General features: G+C 41.0%; 1 protein-coding gene across 4 annotated transcripts; it reads right to left on the reverse strand.

Moving 5' to 3' along the window:
• Nucleotides 1–91: 91 nt before the first annotated feature.
• DAB2 (DAB adaptor protein 2) lies at nucleotides 92–24,692 on the reverse strand. 4 transcript variants are annotated; one of them, XM_066181081.1, is made up of 15 exons: nucleotides 24,511–24,624; nucleotides 17,840–17,961; nucleotides 12,630–12,756; nucleotides 11,307–11,446; nucleotides 10,576–10,674; nucleotides 10,134–10,265; nucleotides 8,096–8,179; nucleotides 7,518–7,565; nucleotides 7,268–7,330; nucleotides 5,819–6,448; nucleotides 4,836–4,989; nucleotides 3,692–4,219; nucleotides 3,157–3,248; nucleotides 2,232–2,299; nucleotides 92–1,482 (listed from the first exon to the last, which is right to left on the reverse strand). In XM_066181081.1, exons 3-14 carry the CDS (start codon nucleotides 12,721–12,723, stop codon nucleotides 2,237–2,239), a joined length of 2,127 nt encoding a protein of 708 aa, XP_066037178.1. In that variant the 5' UTR covers nucleotides 12,724–12,756; nucleotides 17,840–17,961; nucleotides 24,511–24,624; the 3' UTR covers nucleotides 92–1,482; nucleotides 2,232–2,236. The 4 variants fall into 4 exon arrangements, with proteins under 4 accessions (XP_066037178.1, XP_066037179.1, XP_066037180.1 ...); XM_066181082.1 differs by lacking the exons at nucleotides 17,840–17,961; nucleotides 24,511–24,624 and adding an exon at nucleotides 24,631–24,692; XM_066181083.1 differs by lacking the exon at nucleotides 17,840–17,961 and having other exon boundaries at nucleotides 2,232–2,296.
• Between the last annotated feature and the right edge of the window lie 1,271 nt (nucleotides 24,693–25,963).

The following is a 25,963-nucleotide window of genomic DNA, read 5'->3' on the forward strand; positions in this document are numbered from 1 at the left end:
ACAGAACCTGTGAGGAATGATTCTCGGCAGGCTTTGTCAAGCAGACCGCAAGACTGAGTTAGAGAGGACAGAATTAACAGCCACACTGATGTTCGTTTGGTATGAAGAGTTGCTTCTTTTTAATGCCATTAAGTAACAGATACTAAAGTTTTATATAACAGTGTAACATCAACAAGTTTCTACATTTCCAGTTTGAGACAAATACTTAAATTTGTGATTTTTTTTTTTTTTTTTTTCATCACAGAAAGTGCAAGAGAAGTTTGTATACAAGACTAATTGCATGACTGGCTGAATTGGATACTAAGGCTGAATTCAAGTTGACTTTCTTAGCTCTCCAGTTTAGCAACATTAACAGAAAAAACTTCTGACACATCAGTCATCACCACTGGCCAAGAATGTAGCTGTTACAGGCAGTTGTAACTGTTTCAAAAACCTGTTAGTAAAAAGGCTCTCCAGAAAAGGCACGTTTTCCAAGAGATAGAGTACTACCTCACATTAATGGCACAGAAGCGGTGCATCTGTTCACAAGGAGACTAGGCATGGAGTGAAGCCATTCTGGTGTTTCTGTTTTCCAGCGTGCTGGAAACATATCCCGCTACACTGTATGACAACTCAAACCGAGCACATCAGGGATTCACTGTGATATAAGCAAGAATCCTACCACCTTGTTTCATTTGTTTGCCAAGCCATCTTAATAGAAAAGTAATCCTAGTAGATTTCCCTCCCTGAAAACACCCTATTAGCACCAAGACAATGGTTAGTGTCCACGACTACCTAAATGTTCTGCATGAAGTTTTTCAGCTTACAGTGTAGGCCTCTAGTACTCAGGGCTTCAGCAGCGCTGTTACAGACTCCGCAGTCCCTTAATGTTACATTTATGGTGGAATGATAGCTTTACTTTTAGTTAAATAGACTAATATTAGACTATTTCCCTCTACACATAGTTACATTTTTATGGCTAAGAGACCAAGTCATCTGTCCAGTCACCAGTTAGAACTGAGTAGCATCCACTTAACTCTACAACTGGCTGCTGCTGTCATAATGGGCAACTGACCTAGTTGTTTAAGGTGTGGAGTTTTAGCTACCAATTCACCACCCCCATGTAAAGGCAACACCTGTCCCCTAGGTACATTAAGTTCCTCTATTTTGGGACAGTAAGTGCTATGCAAAGGGAAATGGTACAAGACACATTACTCAGTGCTGCCAAACTCTGTAGAGGAGTGCAAAGAACTAAAGTAAAGGTAACATCCACCAATTTGAATTTGGGTTTTCAGCGTGAGTCAATATCCCCATTTGCTTTGCCCTGAATTATCATCTTCACAGCATGTTCTTTGAGGGTCCATGCTTCAATCTACCTGGATATATTTTAGATTGCAGACATCATGAAACAACAGCAAGAATAGCAGACAGCAAAGTGAAACATGTAGAAAAATCACGTTGTGAAGAGGTCCCATTATTCCATTTGTCCTTTTCTGGTTACTCCTAATATGACAGAAAGGAATTAGTGTTAGGATGGTTATCAGTTGTGTTTTATTGCTTAAAGAGAGCTACTGAGAACAAAACTAAAGCAATAAATACCAACACTTGTCTTTTATCAGAAGCTAAACAGTATTTCAGGGAAAGGCTGAAAGTTATGGCAGAAGATTTGCTGGATCAGTAGATCATGCTCTTCAGTCAATGGTATGACATTTCAAATCATGTAAGTTTTTAGCAACAAAAGCACTTGTAACAGCTTTTGATTAAAATCAGAGTTCGAGTCTAATAGCCTTATTCTAGTGTTATCCTGATTAACTCAGAATCCAAAACTGCAATTGTTGAGGTAATTAAACTTCAGAAAGCTGTATGCTGTATACAGGGCACTCTATGCGAACATTCTCCCACAGATATCTGAAGGTATTAAAGTCAGCCCCTCTGAGTTCTGAAAAAAATATTTAGTCATTAATTTTTCTCAAGGAAAGGAAATCTAGATCTGTTGTGGGCTTGGGATTTAAGTCTGTGGAAAAACAAAGTCTTTATTTCTAAGAAAGTGAAGCTGGCTAGGCTTAGACAGAATGCAGCTACATACAGGTCTGCTGGAGTTACTCTAGCAGAAATTCTTCCGAGCACTGTTTGCCATATTTCAGAGAGCATTAGTGTTAAGCTACTGCAGTTTTTAAGCTATCTCTTTATCAAACATTTCCTCAGCAAATTTCAGAGGATGAAGTATGTTGGCTTATTAGTGGAAGACTTACCTGATCTACGCAAATGGGTTGCCAAATTGATCACCAAAAGGACCAGAAGGTGGATTCTGAGATTCCTTCTAAGGAAAGAGAGAAGCAGTTAGTGGATCTCCAGTTTTCACCAGATTTACACTGCAGGGCTCTATCAACTATTTCCTGTTGAAACACCTGGAAAGAATACTTCAAAGCTCCTGCTAAACACACATTTATTGTACCACTTCAGCAAAAAAGGGGGCTCTAAGCTGTGTTAGCAGTTATGCTAATCCAAGGCAAGGTATTTTCCAGAAAATCATGTTTGCTACTGAACATGATATCTTTTAGTCAAATGCTAGAAGCCTTAAGTCAGCATTCTGGAATTGGTCCAGAATTTTCACTGAGGGCTTCAAGTGCTCTGTCCCAAATGGAGAGATCTAGTGAAGCCACTTTCTCCCCCACAGAGTCCTGAACATGGAACCTCCCATTTGTTCAGCTAGAGAGCTTCACAATCCACACTGCTCAGTCTGCTCTAAAAAGGGTTATATATAACCAAAGCGGAATATTTCTGCAGCTACATTACTGGACACTCTTTTGTAAAGGGTCCCAATACTACAGAACTTTGTACCTTGGGAAACTGGTTGTGGAGCCAAGCCAAATGGAAAAACGCTTTGTTAACCTTCTTGCAACAGATACCCTCTGCTAGATTACATATTAGCCTCAAAGATGCAAAAGGTTTTTGCTGTATAGCCTCTAAAACCAGGACTGAAGTAGTGCTCAAACATAGGAAAAACAGTTATTAAGGAGAAAAAATGGGTTTTGATGGCTTTTTTTTTTTTTTTTTGTGGTGGTGATGTCATTTGGGGGTTTTGGTGTTTGGGTGTTTTTTTGTTGTTTTGGTTTTTTTTGTAGTTTGTTTTTTGTTTTGATGGTTTGTTTGTTTTGTTAGGTTTTTACTACTTACAGATGAGGCACTGAAAGGGTCTGTTTCATCTTGACTTTCAAACAGGCCATCAGCTGGCAGCACACTTTGTCGAGGAACGGGCTTTGGTGGTTCTAAAAAAGAGAGACATGATCACTTGACAGATTTAACAAGAACTCAGGTCTGCTTGTATAGCAACACCACAGCTAATCTAATTAGAAACACAAAAAAAAATTTCATGGAAGTTGCTTGGAGTGGCTTTGAGCCACAAAATTAACTCCTGCTTGTCCCTCACCAAGCCTAAATCAGATGGAAATTCTAACATTGTTGTACACACTTAGGTTTAACTGGTTCTAGTCAAGTAATTTAGGCACTAGATGTCAGTGTTCAGCCACTGCCACTGATCAAGTCTTCAATTTATTAGCTGAGACAGCCCTTCAACCCTCTATTTCAGCACCCATTAACTCCAAAGTGATTTTGGCAGACAGCTTGCTAGCTCCCAGTTCATCATGATCCGTACTATCTTCAGAAATGCCTACTTTACTATTAAAATTACTGCTGAAACCTCTAGAAGCACCTGAAAGGTTTTGCTGTTCTCCTCTCCTTGCTGGTACCGCAGGTGGCTTTGTCAGCTGGAAGTCTTTGAACATTTCCTTGACATCCTTCATTTCTTTATCCCCAAGTGGATCCAGAGCAATGAATGCATCACTCTCTTTCTTGGACAGCTCCTTCTGAAGTGTAGCTCTGGGTGGCAGCTGAGGTGGGCTAGCTGTTGTTGACATGGAGGGCAGTGCCGAGGCTGTCTGAGCTGGTAGCGTTGGAGATGTGAACACACTGCTCTGGAAGGGATTTACAGCACTGGTTGGCTGTGCCCAAGAACTAGGTGGAACTGGTGCTGGCTGCAACCAGAGACCAGAAGACTGAGTGGGTGTAGCACCAAAAGATGTAGATTGGTTCCAGCCTTGCACTGCTTGAGTACCAAAGGCGAGTGGTGGAGTAAATCCTGGAGCCTGAGCAGGCATCACAGATCCATGAAAGACTGATGCAGCCTGAGTGAAGGAAACTGTTTGTGGGGTCCACGGTGATGAAGTTATTGGCAAGCCACCTGGGGGGAGATTGTTGTTACAAAGCACTTTAGTCATCAGAAGACCACAAGCAGGAACATATCAATTTCGCAAAGGGTACCAGCAAAAGATCTTCATTTACTGTTTGCAAATATCTCTTAGTTTGCACTTACAAATCAAACTGTTTGGGGGAAAGGGGGTGGAAGAAAGGATTTAATTTTTTACTTTTACTTTTTACAAAGTTTTACTTTGCTGCATTTCAGTGCTGCAAGGACAAAATTGAGGTTGTTGTAAGGGAAGGAGGAACATACTTAGTTCTAGCACAGAAGTGACAGGTGGATTTGCCATACAGTTACTTCTGTTTACATGATTATTAAGACACTGCAGCAATGTTACCATGACTTCACAAGTTGTGTTTGGCTCACTTAAGCCTTGTGTACCTGATGCAGGAATCTGCCGTCAAAGTCAGTTAATTGCTTTAATCCTGATTCAATTAAGGATGCAGAGTTTAGCCCTCTATTCACAGAACTTCATAGTTTAGGGCAAACAGCATGTGGATTAAAGGGTATAGGACTAAACAAGAAGTAAAGGAAAACTAGATTCCATGTTTTGGTGTTAGCATGGGGCGGAACAAGACCTTTACTTTTGTAAACTAACCTAGACCAGCCAATGGAGATGCTGCGGTAGAACTTGTTTTGAAGAGGTCCAGTGGACTGATTGGCAGAGCTCCTGCTTGTGTCCCTGAGCTCAAGCCAAGGCCCTCTGTAGATGGCACAAAGAAGTCTGAGCTGAATAAGCCATCTGATGCAGTCTAGAAAGAATTAAAAAAAAACAGTGAGATGCCATGGCAGAACACACACTAGCATGATTAGGTCTCCCTAGTCCAGAGCTAGAAGACTTTGTCATCTAAAGCAGAGGAGGGGGTTTTGACATGTCATTTGGAGTATAAGTTTCAAACATCACCCTTTTGTTCATGCCTATTGAGATATATGTCATTAAATAGGTAAAATACATAGTAGTCACAAGTCAATAACAGAAGAGCAGGACTTAAAATGGCTGAATTATTTGCTACAAGTGAGCTTCCCTCTGCACCCTACCCATTTAAACACTACTGCTTAGTCTGCAGAAACCCCTGTGGTTGTGGCAAGGCCAGCAGAATTTTGCATAATTTGAGTACAAGATAAATGGAGCTGACCCAGAGCCACCCTGTGCCTAATCATGCAAGTCATTGAAATTCCCTTCAGTAGGCAAATACTGAGAAACCACAAGGGTTTTGGTAAGCTAGTACTAGTACCTTATTGTTATGAAACCCTAGGTTGATGGGCATACTGCTATCATAACAGATTCTGGCATTATATCAAGTGTTAATATTCATAGCAGCATACTTACCAGACCTTTTCAGGAGTATGGCAGCATTAAAGAAGAGAGTATAGAATTTAGTGACCATAGCTACTATGAAGCATTCATAGATAATAGAAGGTACCATGGCTGCAGTGAGATTAGTGTGAGCAGAGAAGGCAGTAGATGTGTTGTGAAGCTAGGCAGCCAATTATACAGTAATAAGAAAGAAAAGCTTCCTCCACCCAGCTTCTCCAAGTAAAATCATGCATATCACCATAAATTACTTGAACACTGTTCACCTTGACAGATCTCCTTCCTCTTCCTGGCTTGGTACTCTGTGGTGGTGGGCTAATTGTTATAGGCTCATGTGGCATGAATTGGATATTGCTTTCAGAATCCAGCTTTACTCCATTCTGCAGAGATGTTCCTTTGGAAGCACCTTCCACAAACAGGCTTGTTGGGACTTCAAGAAAGCCATTCTGTTCTCTCTCTGGTATCACATTGGGAATTCTTGCTGCAGGTGACTTATTCTCAAGTGGCCACAGGCATTTTACTGCTTCTCGTTTGCCAGTTCTATTTGAAATCTGGTCAAACTGTTTATCAAAGTAGTCAATATCACCATTTGGAGCACCATCACCAGCTGATGTCAAGGTACTCAGACTTTCCTTCTGATCAGATTTTAAAGAATCAAATGAAGTAGGTGCAGATTGCGTAGGCCGTGTGAAAGGATCATCACTGAAAGGGTCTGGATTAGGTGTAGGAAAGAAGCTGAGATTGGCAGAGAAAGAACTCTCAGGCAAGAAGGGTGTCTGTGTGTTTGGTTGTGGAAGAGAGGCTGTGATGCCATTCAAGAAGAGATCCTCTTTTGCAAAGGTTTGTTTGGTCTCAATTTCAGAATTAAAATCCACTAACAGAATCTCTTTAGGTTCCTATTTTTTTTCAGAGAGAAAAATGAAGTTAGTTATACATAGATTTTGCTGCACAGTGAAAAAGCTCAAGGAAAATAGTTGCAAAAGACGAAATCCAATACATCATACCAGTAAATATTCAAAATGATGCAGGCAAACACTGTTGTCTCTAGCCAAATTACAGCTATTTGGTTTCCAAAGCCCAGTACTGAAACATCAGTTTTCAGATCCCATTGTTAAATATCAGATTCCTGTTCTTCAATCTAGTGACTGTAAAGTAAGTAGGAACTAATTACATCTAGACTTGCACTTGAGTTAAAGACCCCTGTTTGAGTTCTCGTCCTTAGTTTTGACGAGTTGTGAAATCACAGTGCCTTAGTATGACTTCAAGTTGCAGTCTCAGCTTCAGAATAAAGCTGAAGAGCTGTTTGCCAGTGGAAGGGAACATGCTAATTCTCCACCATGCATGTGGAGAATTCTCCACATAAGGGTAAGTCTTGGTCACTGGCTGGGTTGACAGCACCAACTGCATTGCACTGATGATGGCTTAGAGTGCCAGATTTAAAATGATAGGATTTCTGGGGTCATACTGACCTATGATGAGGTTTCTGCACACTTCTGTGCCATTAGGCCAAATTTTGAGCTAGAGCTACTGGAATGACATTAGTAGAATTAAGTACTAGAGTGATATCTAGTGATTAAGTGGATACTTCTATAGTCCTAGTCTACTAGTACAGTGATGATTGCTAGGCAGAAATCTTAGTAAAACCAGTACTTATTGCTAGGACTTAATTTGCTTTCAAAGAAAAACCCAAGGGAAGTAAGCTAGACTCTACTTACTGTGGGACTGCACATATCAGGGGGTGTTGACATATCCCCAAACAAATCCATCTGGTCAACTCCCTTGAAGGCAGAAATATTGAAAGAATTGGTATCTTTTAGAGCTCTCACAAGAAAAAGGATCAAGCATCATGCAGACTTACTGCAAAATCTGCAGTAAACATTATCTATAAACACTGCAATTCCTACACAATGTGGAGACAGTTAGTTTCAAACTCTGTAATAGCAACAGTCTTAAAATTTAACCTACCAGTTTATTTTTTTCAGCTTGATCAGCAGGCGGTTCTTCATCACCATTCTATAATAGATGGATAACAGCGTCAGAAATAACTGAATTTGAAAATCTGTCTTAAGCAAGGCAAATGCTTTAAAAAGCAAATGATGGAGAAGGGAAGCATGAGAGAGATCACTACTCAGTATTAGTTCTACAGGCTCCTTTCACTTCCATTTCAAAGTAATTGGGCATCTGACATTGCCTTCATAATGCTGGCAGCATGAACAAAATCAAAGTTAGATGTGGCACAGCAGCATACCTAATCAAGAGATGCTGAGTGGGAGTGACCTACCTCAGTCTCACTTGCTTCTTCACTCCAAAGGAAAAAGAAGACTTTTAATACCTAAACATCATGTAGAATATCAAAAGTGTCTCACTTTGGAGGAGCTTATCAGACCTAGGCAGTCAGACAGCTGGCACAACTGCCAACCAGTAGCTTCCATTGTTTTTGGATTTAGGAAGAGCTTAGTATCAAGTCTTAAAAGAGCCCAAAACTCAGCCAAAATTGAAACAAGCTTTATGCTGTGTCATGCAGTTTCTGTAGTTTTACTCACCTTTTTCTTTTCTTCTTCTTCCTTCTTCTTCATATTATAAATTAGTTGGAAGAGGTCCTTAAGATCAGAAACCAGAGGCTCAGCCTGGTAAAGAATGTACATTTTAGGCCATGTCCTATTTTTACCTGGACTTCTACTGTTGCAATCTGTGCAACAAACCAAACTTCCCTAAATGGTGCAAGACTTAGGTTGAGGTAACAGGAAAAGCAAGAGTTTAAAGACCTGTTTAGTCTTCATACAAGATTCTGCGTATGCAGAATTCAAGGGGAAGGGACACAAGCAGTGTAGAACTGTTGTTAACTCTACAAAAGCGGCTGTACATGAATTTGTGCTAACCTGCTATGTTTTTGCTAAAAAGCTGGTAGCAATACTTCTTAAGTTCATGGCAAGTCCTAGAAGTGCAAAATTTATCCAAGCCTTCTGGTAGTGTCCTGAGAGGTAGAACATTTTGCATTTGTCTATTTACTACCAACTCTAGCACCGAATGTGGAGAAAGTTTCTATATATAATACTATTTTTATTTTAAACAGTATACAAATAGCAAATGAGAAAGGCGAGCATAAGGTAAAATTATCATCACCCCACACGTGTAAAGCACAGATGAGCTTTAAATGGGATCTGTGACATGATGATGGTTTAATGTGAATAGAAAGGCTCAGTGTGCCCTGCATATCCATTAACAAGAATGTTGAGATGGTGAGTTCAGCTACACTGCTTTGGAACACTTGTGTCAGCAACTTGTCAATGCCTAGAGTAGGACATATCCCCATCTTCAGCCATTACCACTGGCACAAGCAGAGAATCCTCTGAACAGATCTCACTGCTTACACCTGAGCACCATCCACTCCTAATCAAGGGATTTAGAACAAGCAGCTGCAGGAAGAGCCATTTCAACAATTATCAGCTTTAACAAGGAGTACAGCTGAAGCAGACTAGAGCTGCAGAAGTCCCTACTTGTGAGCTAGACAAGTTTATAACAAAAACACCCAGCAGCAAGTCAAGAGCTATCCTAAGGCCTGGCTGAGCTTAGAGGCTGGCAAGCAGCACCGCGTGGTGAAGGAACAGACTCCAGAGTACATACAAAAGGCTTTTCTGCTTAATCCACAATTCCACTGAAATCAATACAATTATTGGTCAGAATGTTGACAAATAATAAAACAGAAGAAAGCCTTATAGCTGTTACTGAAGCAGTAACGTGCTCCAACAAGGAGCTCCTCAGTCCCACCTGTAGTGGGTCCAAAGCTGCCAACAGGTTCTTGAGGAGAGCAGGCAGGAATGGGTAAAAAATATCTGGCTTTGAAGTCTGGGCTCATCAAGTCGTTATAGTGACTATTATAAAACCATTATAAAGACAAGCTGATAAATAAAAAAAAAAACCTAACTTTATGAAGATGCATAATTCCTAGAGTTATTTTTAAGTAGTTTTTTTCCAGTAGTTCTTACGTACAGATTCCCCTCAGAGATTAACCTTGCACACACGATTTCTTCATGTGAGGAACTTACCACAGAAGGATCAGAATACCTCCCAACAGGTTAGGGTTAGGAGGTCCTAGGAGAACCAGACCTGCCAGTTTCAGGTCCCAGAATCATCGTTGTAATTGAATAAGTGATTTCCCTGCTGCACAAGGCAAAGCATCACATGAACTAGACTAATGTAGTTCTATATTCCTGTTAATTCAGAGTGAATCTCCAACTATTTTACTTAAGAATTAGTACTTTCACTGTGGGAAGCCTGTGCTAATGGCTCTGTTCGTCTCACTAATGACTTTCATGGTACATAGACAAGTTAAGCATTGTTAATCACAGTAACCAAGACTAGCTGGGCGCTTTTATTCTGGACTACAAAGAAACTGTAGAAGACAGAAGCCAGTGGTGACACAGTCAATTCCTATTTTTCTTTCCGTAAAATCTAGCCGTGCATGCTGGTATTCCCCAAAGGGATTTTGTAGGATTACCAGCAAAACACTAGACCCTTATCACATGTTATATGTTTACACAACAGCATTATCCATAGGACGTGAAAGTGTCTGATTCATACCTGTTGGGCTGTTTTTATGGCAAAAAATTGGTGCTGGCCTTCTCCTCCACAAATATAGCCAAAGGCACGATTGTCTGTTACGTCCCGAGCGATGAAGGAGATTTTGTTTACTGGATGCTCATGCTCTATAACCTGGAATTTGGAAAAAAACCTACTGGTTTAAATTCCTGGAAATATAATAGCTGCTATTCTCTGTAGTTATAATGACTGAGATTGTTAAAAGTCTTCAGTCCAAACCTCAGATTTATCAGCTTTTGACTAACCACAATAGGATGCAGCTGTCTGACAAGAGTCTTCAGCATTACAAACATTTCAACAAGTGAATTTTTTATACGTGGATATGGGGTATAGCGCCCAAATAGGAATCTAATTCATATTGGTCTAACTTCCAGGTACCTCACTAGCTTTAAGAATCACATTAAGAAAATAAGTTATATCTTACCCCAGTTTTTTCGTCTATTATCTTGATACCAGAGAGGGAGATGTTTACCCAGATCTTCTGTTTGTGTTGACCCTGGGAACGGGCTGCTGCTGCCATCCCCTAAAGAGAATGAATGCCAAAGTATTGATGAGATCTTTGTTGGATTTAGCTTTAACTTTTTTTTTGTAATATATTACTTCTTAGGCTTAAAGTGATACCACAGATCTAGACTGTTTTCTCTGTAAATGTTTTAGAGCTTTGAAACAGATGTTAGTCCACAAAACTGCTGCAGTAGCAGCATCCTTACCTGCTTTTCCTGTCTGATTGAAGGAATGTGAATGTTCTGTGCTACAGAAATAATGGTCTTTGTTGCTGCAGAGATTATTTTTAAATTTGTTTGTATCTCTCAGTGTCATAATTGACACAGGATGCCAACTTGTACTTTGAAGTCAGTGTTAAATTGCACAGCAACCCCCCTTCCCCTCCAAAACCAAGCTCATCATGTGTGATGAAATTCATACTGCCAGCATTCATACTGGATGCCTACAGACCCGAAGGAATGTTCCCAGACTTTCAGAGGAATGTCCTTTGAGCCAGAGGTTACAGTTTAGGAAGCAACATCCATCTAGACTGTGCTGTTAGTAACTACGTTACCCTTCAGCTGTGTTTGAAGTTTTGCCAAAGTGGGTGTTTGATCTGCTTTTTGAAGGCTAACCAGAGATAGTTCCTTGTGTGACAGATCAATCCCTTACCTTCAGCTTCATCATTGAATCTTGACTCATTTTGTCTCCTCTTGCCTCGGGAACATCATCTATGCCAATCAGCTTAGCCTTGTATTTTACACCATCACCTTTGAATCTAGCCAAGAGGGATTCATGTGTTTTTTCTGGCCCTGGAGACAGAGAAAAGGTTTGGTGAGTCTGTTTGTCTTTTGAGGTTACTTTTGCATTTGGGTGAGTTGGGATTTTTTGTTTGTTTTCTTTTTTGTTGGTTGGGTTTTGTTTATTTGTTTTTTTGTTTGTTGTTTTTTAATTATAGAAATGACTTTGTGAAGATCTGTGATCTTTAAAAAAAATCAAGTACATGTTAAAACTGTCTTTTGAGTACAGCTGACTAAGAATCCATACGCACTGCAAGACTGCTTTAAGGTCACAGTACTATTGAAGAATGTGGCCTCAGTTCAGAGTTGAGCCCAGTACTTAATGTCTCGGGGCTTCAGAACAATTGTTCACCATGTAAAAGACTAAAACATGGATAAGCAACATTCAAGTAGATATTGGTGCTAAAAAAGGACACCATGCAGAAATGGTACTTCCCATGGCCATACAGGGTGTTCAGTAAGGCCTTTAGCTGTTATCCCCATGTTCTGAGGTAGGCAGATCTCTTCTTGCTGTGCAAAAATCATCTCCCAGTTCCCATGCCAGAACCTGATATCAGCACCATCATTTCTACAATGAGTCCTGGTACTCTCATCCTTCTGAGCATTTGGGACTTTAACTAATTTGTTATTTCTACTGTTCCTCCTAGTAGGAACTGCTTGCTTTTCTTCTCTGCATGCTCAACATAGCTGAAGTATGTACCTAGGTATGTATTTTCATATGAGGTAATTGTGTTTACATGATCTAATCTATCAAAAATCTATTATCTGATGTACAATAATTCTCATGGAATGAGTTTTCTAGCTTCCCTGGACTGGAATTTGTATCTAGCACAAATCTCCTTTCTGGAGGGTGGGGAGGATTCAGGTTAGTTCAGACTAACAGCTTCCATGATGATGCAGGGTCTGGTCACCTCCTCAGGAGACTCTCACTCCAATGGGCTCCTGCTTACTTCTCAGGCTCAGCAAACAACAGTGAAACAGACAGCTTTAGAACTTAAGGCAAGGAAAAAATCTTTTAAAACAAAAGCCTACCTTTTGGTTAAGTTTATTATACTGGCATATTTACTCACTCTTCTGGTCAGCTGGAAAATTCAGAGTTATTTCAGCAGTAGTGGGAGGGTGATCTTAGTTTAGGCAAATGCAAAAGATTAAGGACACAGAATAGAGAAGGATTCAAGTGGTAAGCATTTCTCACCTTTCTTTTTTTCTTTCTTTGAATTCTGTGCCTTTGGTGGAGCCTGTTGCTCAGGCTGGCTGTTGGTAGCAGTAGTTTCAGCTTCAGTAGACATGATGGTTTTGTGGCCAGTTATGTTCACAGTAGGCTTAAAAATCCAGATAACAGTTAGAAGACAGACATAATACTTTAGCTTGAAGAAGAAATATTCTTATTAGAGCTGTTAGTCCATTTGAGTTCCACTGAGCACTGATGCCTGACAAACCCTGAAAGTGTAAGGAGTGATAACACGGCAGGTGTGACTCAAGACTACACAGAGCGTGAAGTTACAGCCAGGAGGTGATGAACCCTGACCTCAGTAATACCTAAGCAGTAAGGCACACTGATCTACATCAACAGGTTACGTTTGCACCAACATCTTTCAACCTCTCAGTCTTTAGCTTTCTTTACCTTTTAAGGCTATTTATACAACCTCAGGTATTTTGGTCTTTTCTCATTCAGCACTGCCAGCTGCAATTCTAAAGTAGCATAGGAGAGAAAACAAGAAACATTTGGTAGGATCTGCTCCAAACACCCATGAGGATGACACCAGAACACTCAAAACATGCCAGTAGAAATTATCAATTTTTCTATAACCAGCAAAAGTCAGAGGTTATACTACCCAGCAGGTAAAAACAAATAATTTCCTCAGGCTGCAGATTGTTCCAGTAAAAACACAACAGAACTTCAAGTCAACCCCCCACACACTTGTCTTAACAGTAATCAAGTAACCTTGATATTTTCAAAAACCCTGCAAATTGACAAAAAACTATGGACTTTTAGGACTTACCTCTATGCCATGCAATCCTTTTGCCTCTGAGACACAAATTTAGAAAATAATTTACAGTCATGATACTTTGCTCCAACATGGCTGAAGCATTCACTATTACCAAACAGAGGTACTCAGATCAGTTTATAGAGTTATTAAGACCTAAACCAAACCAGAAAGACCTCGATATCCACATCTGCTACAGAAACCATTCTATTAATCTTCTGTCTGGATATTGCAATGGCTGCAGTTAGTCCCTCGAATTTTAGGATAACAAAGTCAAGAAATTGTTTAGGTGATTAAATGATTTGGCTCCACTCCAGTTCCCCCTACATCCAGGCAAGCTGCTACAAATCAAGCCACCCCTTTTATCCAGCATTTGAGACGCAATTTGTATGTAGATACAAGTGGTAGAGTATTGCATAGCCCCTTGCACTAGAAGTTTGTTATTCTCAATAGCCAATTCCTCATTAGTAATAGCTGATGCTTTACCCATTCCTTGAAGTGTACTTTCAGAGTTTTGCTCTTACTCCTGCCTTCTCCTCCTCCCCCAATTTACTGCTAAGTCAATAACCAGACTGACTCAACCAGCCTGTTGCTGAGTAATGGATATAAATTCTTAACTGACTCTTAACCCAGGAAGAATACAAATTCCTAGATCTTAAAGAGAGAATTTCACCCTGAAAGCCTCATTTTCCACTTAACCAGGTGGAAGGCCTTTAGGGAACGAGCTAATCTAAGCAAAATTAGACCTGGCTTCTTACCAGATGGTTAGGGAATTGCATTTAGCATTGGTCAAGTAAATCAACAGAGATAAGGGTACTCAAATGGGAAAGAACTGTCAGCTATACCTGTTCTCCTCTGTAAGCAACTTATCTGGCCACAGTTAGGGAACATTTGATGCAATGGAACAAAGGTGTTGCTGCGAAAGTTTCAAGTGGTTCTGAGTAGAAATAGATGTCAGAGGAAGAGTTTGTTTAGCAAGCCATGGTTATTTAAGAAATGTTATCACTGAGAGAGTGGCTTGTATGTCCATACTGACAAAGGGTCAAGGGGGAAACTATTAAGCCTGCAGGGATTTTTGCAGAATATTTGCTGCAGTGCTAAAATAGATTGTGCTATTGAAATCCACATTTTAATCAGATAAAATGAAGTCAACTGAATTCTTCTTTCAGAGTAGCTAAGCTAGTTTGCCTAATAGTATAGTTTTGGGTGGAGATAGCTTTCAGACATAAGCATAAGGAACTCCTGCCTAGATTTATCAAGACCTATAGAAATAATGAAGGAAAAAGAGTTAAGGTTGTATCATTAGTTAAACACTCACTCCTGTATGGAAGATTACTGTTGACAGAATAGAAGGAAAAGGCCCAGAAGGGAGAAATAAGACTTACTCTCAAGAAGCTGAGTTAAAGCTTTAAGACATTCTGCCTAGCTCCATTCTGCAAAGAAGAAATAAGAACCTCAAGGCACCGAACCCTGCTTGTCAGTGATCTTTGTTCTTCTAATTAGTAGAGCTACACCCAGCTGTGGTGTTATACAACTTGTATCACAGATCGAAGTACAACTGGGAGGCAACAAAAAAGAACTTAGGGGAGAACAAATATGCACAAGCAAGACCTCACTTTGGCAATTGTAAAGTGGTCTATATGTGCAGCTGCCATCTTTGAATTCAAGGCATCCCTGGTCATCATTGACATCTACCTCCATTGTATGGAAGTCAGACCACTAATTTTTATAGAATCAGATAGCAAAAAATCCCACAGTTTAGCAAGATGGGCAGAGATGCACACAAGTGTGGCTGAACCTTTGCAAATACCCTGTGTTACTATGGAAAACCTCATTTTTAGTGTTAGCAATGCAATTTTCGGTTACTGAGGACCTTCTGGCTACTTTACAGGACCTACTCATATCTGAGATCTGGAAAAACTCATGCTCCCTGGTGAGATTTCACAGTACACGATGGTCATTTATAATACCTTTGGAGAACTTGGTGTCTTTGAAAATCACCTCAGAAACAAAAAAAAATTAGTGAAACTAATAATGCAATGATAGACAAAGGTAACCTTAATAAGTTTTCATATTTTGAATAACTACTTCTTCATACCTAAGTGAAGCCACATGTCTAGAACTAAATTGGCTCTGGCTTCACCTTAAAATTTCACTGGGGTGGGGGGAAACATGTGGCTTGAGCTAGCAGTAATCTATTCTGCTCACTATAAAAGACCCTCAAACACAAGTTAAATATTGTTTCTGGGCTATACACTCAAGCTAAAGCTCAGCAAGGTCTTCATCATAATTAAGTTTGTGTTATCTTAATGGAAAGTGCTGGTGTGCTTGACATGCAAGTGACTAAAGTTAAAATCTTCCATTTGTTTCTTGGGGGCTTCGTTTTACAGTACTCAGCCTCTTAGAATTTCCTTACTGCAGCTGCAGGTGGAAGGCAACAAGACTGGAATTGTTCTCCTACACTTTAATTTTGAGGTCATCTCAGAAGAGTCAGCCAACAAGCATGGCAAGGTTAGAGATGCATATGCTTTCATGCAAGGGTGAAAGGACAGTTGAGCCTTCTGATATACTGGCATAGGAAAGAACAAGATCATTCCCCCAGCAACCAAGTCAGCCCTTTGTTTAAAGCGTTTTGAATCTTGTCCATGTAGATGAGTCCATTGATTGGTATTTCCACACTTTAATTACTCACTGATCAGTTGTATGGCCCATCTTCATTACTGTGTTAAATGCACCGTTTCAAAAATCCAAAGACTACAGATACAAAAAATACAAAGATTTACAAATGCTGCCACCTTGGGAGAAGTGCACAAAACTGCCTGTATCCCCACATATCACACATTTTTCTCATCCACTTTTCAATTTACTCCAGACAGGGCTTGTAAAGAGACCACTAGCAGTATCTTCCTCCTTTCTTTCAGGGACTATCCTGTGAAGAGCAGACAGAAGCTGATGACTCCTCAGACAAACACCATGTCAAGCCCTCAACACACTGTCCTTGATATACAACTTGCTACCTACTGTCTCAAGTCAGACTACTCTCCATTCAAGACTTGCACTTCATTTCTACATAGTTACCTTAGGAAAGTCAGTGTTTACAACTTCTGGCATGCTGTGCTCTTGGTGTCTTCTGCAAGGAGGGCTGCCAGTAATGACAAGTCATCCCTGAAATACCTGTTTCTTAGCAAGACTTTGAAGAACATGCCGGACAATTTTGTTGAGCAACATATAGTTTGCCTCAGAGATGCATTTACAGATATCTTTTATTTGAGAAAGGGGTGGTGACATGATAGATACCCCTAATGATTATGTTTTTGTCCTGTGCAAAAGCAAATTGAGAATCTTCATTATGGCTGTCATAGAATTCATTATGGTCATAGAATTAAGGACTGAACAGAATCCTCACCAACAGACAGGCTTTCCCCCCTCAGCAGGCAAAGATAAAAGTCTCGAAGTTGATGACAGATTATCTGAGAAGAGGTTAGGGACACCCAAAAAGTCAGAGGCAGATAAGCTAAACATCTGCTCAGCAGCCTAATGCTTTGTCGTCTTCACAGCCTCAGCTCCTTCTTTGTTCCTACAAGTACATGATTCAGCTTAAAGAGCTAATGCATGTAAATATTAACCTTGAATTAGAATCTGCAAGGCCAGGAGAGGACAAGAGAAGCTTTTACTGCCAAGTGAAATATAGCCTGTTAGGATGAAGTAGTACCAAGAAGCACAGCAATAGTTCAACTGCTGAACATGCTTCTGGGGCAGGTTCTTTCCTCCCCCACTGTTCTTGAAGGGTTAGTCAGGTTCTTCTGGTGAGAAGGCTGTGCTATTGAATTCAAGACTTTAGTTTTCAATCTAAGAAAATAGATTAAAGGCTGAACAGCAATTCACACAATGACTAGCAAGAGTCAAAGTTGTAAAGCCAGATAGTCTGTTGTCAGTAAATTATCTTGACTGGCAGCCTTCTGCTCACATCAGGAGTATAATAGTGCATTTGTGTGAGCCCCTGTAGGGCTGACTGACATTTACCTCTAACAACTCCCCATCTGATTATCACATTTTCTGCTTAGCTTCTGCTTCAAAGGTAGTAGCCTTGAGAAGCTATAGGCATGCATTAATAAATCAAAACCATAAAAGTGCTAATCAGACTTTTGCTTTTTAAACAGGATCACTCATGCTGAGGAGTCAAATAAAATATATTCTTAAATGTTTTCTTTCATTGCTAGAACACTCATTGCTCTTGTATCTGACAGTGTCTAAAGAGTTCAAGTTCAATAAACCTTCTGTAACATGACACAAGAGATTACAATGATTTAGATGGAACATTCCAGATGCTTGTTCTGATGCAAGCATTAACATTAGTCTGTTTTCTCCCAACTATTCTGTTATGAACCAGCATATCCATGAGAAGTAATTGTCTTACCTACGAGTAGGTTATACCTGATGTATTCACACTTTTACATGTCAAGTACCTGCTTGAAGGCAAGTGGTAGAAGAAAGTTCACAGACAGCTTGGGAACTATTCACCTCCAGTTTTAGCCATGTCTGGAATGCAAGAGCAGTATTACTTGTCAGAAAGATGACTGAATACATACTTTTATACTGCAGAGTATGATCAAAGGTCCCGTGGTTGGTCTTGTAAGAGAGACAGCTGAAAGGGATATTAAACTACACTGCCTGGCAAGTGCAGCTAACTGTCATTCCTACAATTGAGTAAGGCCTAGATTAGCAATACACCCACCACTCAATTCAAAAATCCTGTTGAACTGTCCTGCTTAGGCTACTGATTGGTAGAAATGTGCTTTGTGTTCAAGAGATCATTTGCTTGCTACTGTGACTTTAGTTAAAACAGGCGCTTACCTGTTGGGCCAGGTATTTCTAGAATAACAGGATTTTATTTTAGGGAACTTCTTGTATGCAACTTGCTTTTCAAGCCCTGTTTGATGTTTTGTCTTCTTACTCAGGAGGTGCATTGATACTTTGTTGAGGTATTGGAGGCAGATTTATGCTAAGGACTTCCTCGGTCAACAAGAATTCCAGTTTGGAATAAACTGCAACAGTACTTACATATTGCAGGATGTGGAACACAGTCCAGCTATCTTCATCATATACAACCAGTAATGAGAAACAGGGAAGGGTGACTTCCATCTACTTAGCAGGATAGAAGTACAGCGTTAGATACTTCAGGGAATGCCTCCCTTGTGCTGCTCCCTTCCCTAGTACCAACTACCAAGTTTGTCTTAGTGCACTAATTAGCCACATCAGCTACAGAACTTGTTGGCATGTACCATTGCTGGTGCAGGACTATGCCTGTGAAAACACACAGACATCTCACCGTTCAGCCAACTTGCCAGCTGCTATTTCATCAGTTGAACAGAACAGTCTGTTCTCATCACATCAGTCTCCTCTGAACCTCATGGTTTTCAGCAAGAACACAGAAATTCAAACCTAGTTCCTGAAAGTGTTTCATACACACTTGAATCATGGCCAAGAGAGCATCACAAGTTAGCAGCTGGGACTGAACAGGTCACACAGTTCAAGTGTTGCAACTGGATTGGTACTTTTTATCATTCTACTATGCTTTTAAACATATGATTTCTGATAAGATTATTAGTTACTTGTCAACCCAGCTACAGCAGTGATGCTATTTTGGATTTTTCTTCCACTTTTCATGGAAATAAAAGTATCTTTTGCAGGAAGATTAAAGCAGTGGGCTCAAGAGAAGTAATGGCCAGTTTAAATATGCTGTACCTGATGAACATATGGAATGACATAAATTAACGAGTGAAAAGCACTTAATGAGCTAGTTCTATCTGTTTCCCTGAAGACCGGATCACAAGATGAAGGAAACTAGCACCGTCATGGTGTTTGACAGAGCTATTTTTTTCAGCCAGGAACTACCGTATCCAAAAGTAGTGCCCAGATATCTAGCTCGTCCACCTCAAATGGATAGAAAGATATTACTTTGGAAACAGAGACTAATTAGATTATATATTTAAATTACCCACAATAATTTTCTTCCTATCGGCCTTCAAGAAAGACAGCATGTTTTGCAGCCTGCTAAGGGAGCACTCTTCTATACCCCTCTCCAGTTTCCAGTTCTGAAGCCTCACAGATCAGTGGCACCTGACCCAAAGCTCAGCTGTCTGCTGTGGTTATTGCTAAGGAAAGCATCACCTGCCCATGGGATGAGTAATCTCAAGATCAATCTTTTATCAATATTCCTTGTTGAGACTCACTGGATATACCAAACAACACGGAGCAAAGCAGTTATTGTTCAAGGCATCTAGTGTTTACTCAGATGCAACTGCGTTTGAACTGAACAACAAATCAAACTGTTCATTTCCAACTGTACTCCTAAAGCCCTCCTGCCTAGAAGGCCTGGTTCTGATCTTCTTGCTTGTTAGTATAGTGAAGGACTCTTGCCAATAACCATGCTTTTCTCCCCTCCTTCTCAGAGCAGGAACTTGACACATATTGAAGCTGTTATCACGGGTTATGTCAGCTGCGTACAGTTAACTGTCTGCTGCTGGCACAGTTATCCTTTTTTGCAGTTTGGTTATATGCAAGCTGTACTGAGAGAGATGGCATATACTCTGCACAGTTTACTCTTAATTGTGTTCTCTACCAGTTCACAAATTTATTTGCATGAAAATAGGATTTTCCTGTATTATTCTTGCATTCACAGAACCTAAACCCATGTAATCCTGGCCATGTTGTTGAGTACTGCAGTTTGCTTACCAAGCCTCATTATCCCACAAGCAGCCAAAGGCCTGTCACTAAACATCCATTTCAGCAGTAATTGAGGAGCACTCCACCTACCCCCCAGATACTGTGCCTCTCAATACACAAATTGTTGTAGCAGATATTGTCACAGGAGTCACTCCATCCTGTCTCTTGTAAGAGATGCAAATTATGTTCATTATGTATTCTGAGAAGACTGATGAAAATTTTGCTTGCAGAGCCCGCTTGTTGTAGGCTGTTCTACAGCAGTTCCAGTCTCGTTAGGTATTATGAAGCATACTGCTTACTATAAGTGTTACAATTGCCTTCAAGATTAGTTATTACCCAGGCCCCCAGCTCTCCCTTCTACATGCAGCAAGAAAGGAATAACTGCACACAACTCAAATATAAAAACGTGTTACAGAAAGAGCTAAAGCAGAGGTTAGAAAGCATTAATCAGGAATTTTAGCGTTCCACTACAGCTCTTCCAGTAGATATCATCTGAACAGCTAATAGAGTTTCATAGATGACTGTTCTACAGTAAGTTTCCCTACCAGTAATTATAATTACAAATATTAGAGGAAGTTTACACTATTATTTGTAAATCCAGACCACAAAGCATTCTTAACCAGGGTCTCTCTAAATTCCCATCTATATGATAGTCTTGACAGCATATTTTAGGGATGCCCCCATCCCTCAAAAGGATATAAGGAGTAGTGTCAGATCTAGAGTTTACCTTCCATTAACCAGGGTAGCTTTTGTTTGCAGACAGATCTGTGATTTAAGCTACCAGAAAACTAGTCCTTACTCATACAGTGACCTTTGTCCCTTGCCTCAAAGCACAAATGACTGTATTCCGATAGGGCACAGAAGAGATCTGTAAGGTAGAAAAACAGGTTGTAATATTAAAACTACATCCTTAGTGTTCCCAACGTCTTTTGTCCTCTCCTAAGAGGAAAGTTTCATCCATAGGCATTTTAGCCATGGGGCTAAAGTTATTAGGTATATGGCACATCTGCATTAGGATTTGCATAGACTTTGCTAGAGGCAAAACTTCCTAGCTGACATTGTCATGAAGCCTCCTGACTGTCAAGGTAAAGGTCTATTATCCTGTCTCTTAGACCTAGTTTTTCTGCTGACAGATAATCCTCATCTTATTGCTTAAAGATGGAACATGAACTGACAGAACAGCGGGAAATTCGGCTCCAAGGCCAATAATCTGTCCTTAACTGGCCCTGTAATATCTGACCTTTTAGATTTAAGGGGACATGCACCACCTGTGAAGCTATATTAAAAACTTTTAAAACTAATTTAAAAACCACACAGATAATTAGGGGTAAAGATCTACAGGGCATTTCACCTGAGACACTTCATCCTCAAGCAGTCCAGAACATATGCAAGGCATAGTCTTTCAGAGGAGGGGAGACTAGAATGGTCTATGTCTCCATCAGCCAGGGCTGAGAAGACCCGGATGGGAGAAGATGCTTTTTTCAGCATTCAACTGCCCAGCTTGTATAAACAAGATAATCCAGTTGAAACTGGTACTTCTTGTTTATTGACTAGGCCTGACACTGTGCTTCATCCAGGTTCTTTATAACCCTGAGACCCTTGAACCCAGGCACAGTCTCAGAATCAGGTTTCTAATGACAGTTTTTCTTTTCAGTTACAATCCCTATACACCTTATTCTATTTGATCTCTTTAACACAACCCCAGGGTGTACTACTGCAGGGTCCATACTGAGGTAGCAAGTAGTGGCTTATGCCTGTTTGTGTTTTACAGCAGAAGCTCATTAAGGCCTCTTGGCAATCCCCCATCCCAATGGTATCATCTTGATTCTACTACCAGTCCATTAGTCTACATGCAAGATCTAAAGTTTTTCTCCAAAATCCTTGCAGATTACAAGTTACCTTCACAGCGCTTCATCATCTATTTTGACAGAATCTAGCCAGCAAGCAGGATTTGTATCAGCACTGTTTCCAGATCAAGCTGGCTTTCTCTACATGAGGAATTTATTGCTTTGTACAGGCAAATTCATACTTCTGTAGTGGTCTCATATTGCTATCCTTGCCGACTAAATTCCACCAGCATTCCCAGTGCTAACCCAGCTGGTCATGCAAATTTTCTAAAAGTGTGAGGTTTAACTAGGAAAGGAGAGCATCAGTAGGAGAGAAAAATCACTAGGCTTGGCAACAATACCCATCAAGTATAGTATATTGGTGCACTTCTACACCATATCTCAAGCTATGGCTTTTCTACTTTGATTTTTGAGCATCCACACATTCACCCTTCCTTGACATTAAGTGCATTTATTCGCCTTCCCACAGAGAAAAAATCTACCCTTTCCATACCTAGACTGATATGTAATCACCTAGACTGATTAGTGCTTAGAATGTCTCTTCTCATATCTGCTTGAGAAATAGAGGCCTTGAGCAAGAAGTACAGTATGTCCATAGCAGCTACTGGCCTGCAGTGTGCAGGTAGTTTAACAAGTAATGCTCTTCTCAGTGAGAAAATAGATTGTGTAGAGATACCTAGCAGCATTGTAGAAGACATATGGTAGATCACACAATCACCTTTACCTTCACAAAAAGAAACTACATAAAGCTTGAAGGACTCAGCATTCACTCCATTTTACACTGAGCTTTCCTATGCACCAAATCATGATTGCTAGTTAAGCCTCTGTTCTGATGGCTCACCTGACATTAATTTAGCACCCTCATCCTCCTTACCTTTGTTGCCATTTGGTTGTCCTCCTTCCAATGCAAACCTACTATCAATAAAAATGCCTGCTTTAGACTTGACCACATCCTTACACCATCCAGGGAATTTTGAAAAGCTGATTATACCTCAAGAAATATTTGATGACACTGCTGGATGCAACTGCAGTGATTCTTTGAACAGATGTTCAAAGTCAGAGTGACTCCCTCAGACAATGCTCAACTGGAAAGATTTTCTTTGGATTACACTTCATGCCCCCAGCCTCACCTGCCTCCAGGAAGGTCCTAATGGAAGCTGGCACAAAGACCTGCTAGCATTATAATTGCCTAGCAGGTCACTATCAGACACAATGACATCCTTTCGATTTAACATTGTCTGTCAAATCCTCACAGGAAACAAGAACACACACCTCCATAATTAATTTTCTCTAATTGAATCTGCATCTTTAATTTTGTCTGTTTACAGAGATGTTGCTATCCTAGAGCATACCTCTGGCCATTCTTTAGCACTGAGTGCAAATCCAAGCCCTTATGCTCTCAGATTCAGTTAATTTTGGGCAGCTTTGTTTATGGAAGTTACAGAAGACTTCTGAAGGAAAAAAAGTGTACCTTTTGAAGGCAAACTAGCTTAATTAGGAGAAGACTTAAAAATTCCTGACTCTCAATAAAATCATCAGACTTGCCAGTGAATTTGTAGTGTGCATTTGAGTAACCAGTCTCAACATTTTTGAGGGGTAAAAGCTCTTTATAGGGAAGTCCAGCTGAGGAAATCTGGCTGTGTTGGCAACACCTGCGTTTATCTTAAGGCGCACTGCACTGGCACCATCCCAACATTAAGTGTCGCCATATAACGGACATTAGACCTTATATATAATCACCTGAGAAGTCAGTTTCTCTGTCAAGGTAGAAGACAAATTCCAGACATCATCATCAACATCTACAGTTTACCCTAGACTCAAGTAGCCTGCAGAAAGTCATCGTCAGACAGAGGAGTGCTCCATCAAAATTAGCAAGGACACTCCATCCAAAACCAGAACAAAACTCTACTCCTGCTTCACAGCATCCTAACGTGTGTTCTCATTGTCTCTGCTGTTAGACAGATTCTTTCATATTAGTTATTTATTATAACTAAATAGTTATAGGAAATAGGAAATTTAGTGTTTATATAGTTAATCTATTTAATGATCTTAACCCCATCCTCTCCACACACAAAACGAAAACGCGCGTTTATATCGCTTTGCTGTCATGCTTCCCCCGCCCGCCCGCCCGCCTCGCCGGAGCCCGGAGCAGGATGCGGGCGGCTTCTTACCCCACCTCGGCCGGGACACGGTCCCCGCAGCGCGGCTCGGGCGGCTCCGAGCCCCCCGCGGGCCGGGGCCACCCCGGCGCCGCCGCCTCCCGGCGCAGCGCGGCCCCCGCGGCGCCTCCGGCTCGGGGCTGCGGGAGCGGCGCCGAGCGCGGCCCCGGCCCGCCCGGCCGCGCACAAGCTCCGCGGCCGGCCCAGCGTCCTCCCCACGGCGGGACCCCGCCGCCGGCACCGACTGTCACGTCGTGGCAGAAAAAGCTCTTTCCCCCGGTGACAGCTCCCTCGCCCCCGCATCACCGCCGTCCCCGGCTGTGCGAGAGCCGAGCCCAGCTCGCAAAGCTGCTTACAGGCTAGATCCGTGCCGCTGCGTGCATGATCCGGTAACCACAGCCGCTAGTCTGGCTGGGACCGGGGCCCCGGTTAAATATTCTGTTGCGCTCTCGCCTTCAGATTAGTTAGCCACTCACAGCGAGTTGATATGGTTTTAATCAGATGCTGGCAGCTGAGGACTACCCAGGAATGCGCGGTGATGTTTTCGCTGCCCGTTCTTGGCTACTCCCCCTCAACGTGTCGGTGCTCACAAGTTTAACCCCTTGCGAGCCGCCGCTCCGGTCGCTGCTGGGGAAGCGGGAGGACGCTGGGGCCGCACAGCTTCTCGCGGGGGCACGGAGCCGCAAGGGGGACACGCGGGGAGGGGAGTGGGGGGACACCGGTGGACCCTGCGGGGGCACGGAATCGTGTGGCATCCACAGATTGTTCCACACTCTCCATTCTCCATCTCTCCACGTCTGTGACCAGGCGAACCTAAATATTGGGTCACTGCAATTCAGTTTCTGGGTCACATCCAGACCTGACCTTTGTACCTCTCACTCATCTTTATTCAAACAACTATCATGTTGGGTTTGTTCCAACCCCCCCCTCCCCGTCCGAGTAGTACAGCTGTTTTCCAACTTGTATGAAAGAACCTCTGATTAAAAAAAAAAAAAAAATCATATTTTTGTCCGTGTAGCTGAATATGTTTTATCTTTTCAAGGCTGTAAACCTAGCTTAACTTTTTTTTCTTTATTCAAAACTGTGCATTTTGCTCTGCACCAATACCCAATTAAAAAAAAATAAAAGAAACACTTTTTTTTTCTTTTTTTTTTTTTTTTTTTTTTTTTTTTTTTTTTTTTTAATCCTGATGGTTAAATACATTTAATAGATATTTCAACGTTTTCAAAAAGTGGAAATATTTAACACAAACTTATTTTGCCACCGGAAAGGTTAAGTTTTAAAACTGGTGGATGCGTTTGGCAAACATCCTCATCCAAAACTACTAAATGACCTAAATGACTAAATGATACAACACTTTCCTAGATACGGTGTGGTATTGTTTTTTTCTCATGAATAGCTAGAGCCTGCTATTCCTCCCTGTAGCTGAGGTGACTAGGAGCTGATAGTAGTGTCTCACTTTTCTGTATCAGCCCTTCATTTGAGAAGTGCTAATTTTAACCAAAAAGGACACGAGAAACGTCTTTTTATACTCCGGCCTAGTGAACATGGAAGGAAATGCATGCCGCAGAAGTAAGGAGGCTTTTGCTACAATTAAGGTTGCTGGCTATACATGCGTCGGTATTTGCAGGATTAGATCTGAACTGCTTGGGACACAGCTATATTCATGTTTAACAATGTTGATTTTGTATAGCTGGCAGTGCACTGTATGTTGTTTTGAACAACTTGTGCTAAGCACCCACCAGCAGACCGGAGCTTCTTGGTCCTGGGGCAGTATGTATTTTAAAGAATAATACTTAGCTCAACGTC

Source organism: Chamaea fasciata, unplaced genomic scaffold, assembly GCF_029207755.1.
Source record: "Chamaea fasciata isolate MVZ Bird 193981 ecotype frontalis unplaced genomic scaffold, bChaFas1.0.hap1 SCAF_4, whole genome shotgun sequence".
In the NCBI taxonomy this organism is placed as follows: domain Eukaryota; kingdom Metazoa; phylum Chordata; class Aves; order Passeriformes; family Sylviidae; genus Chamaea; species Chamaea fasciata.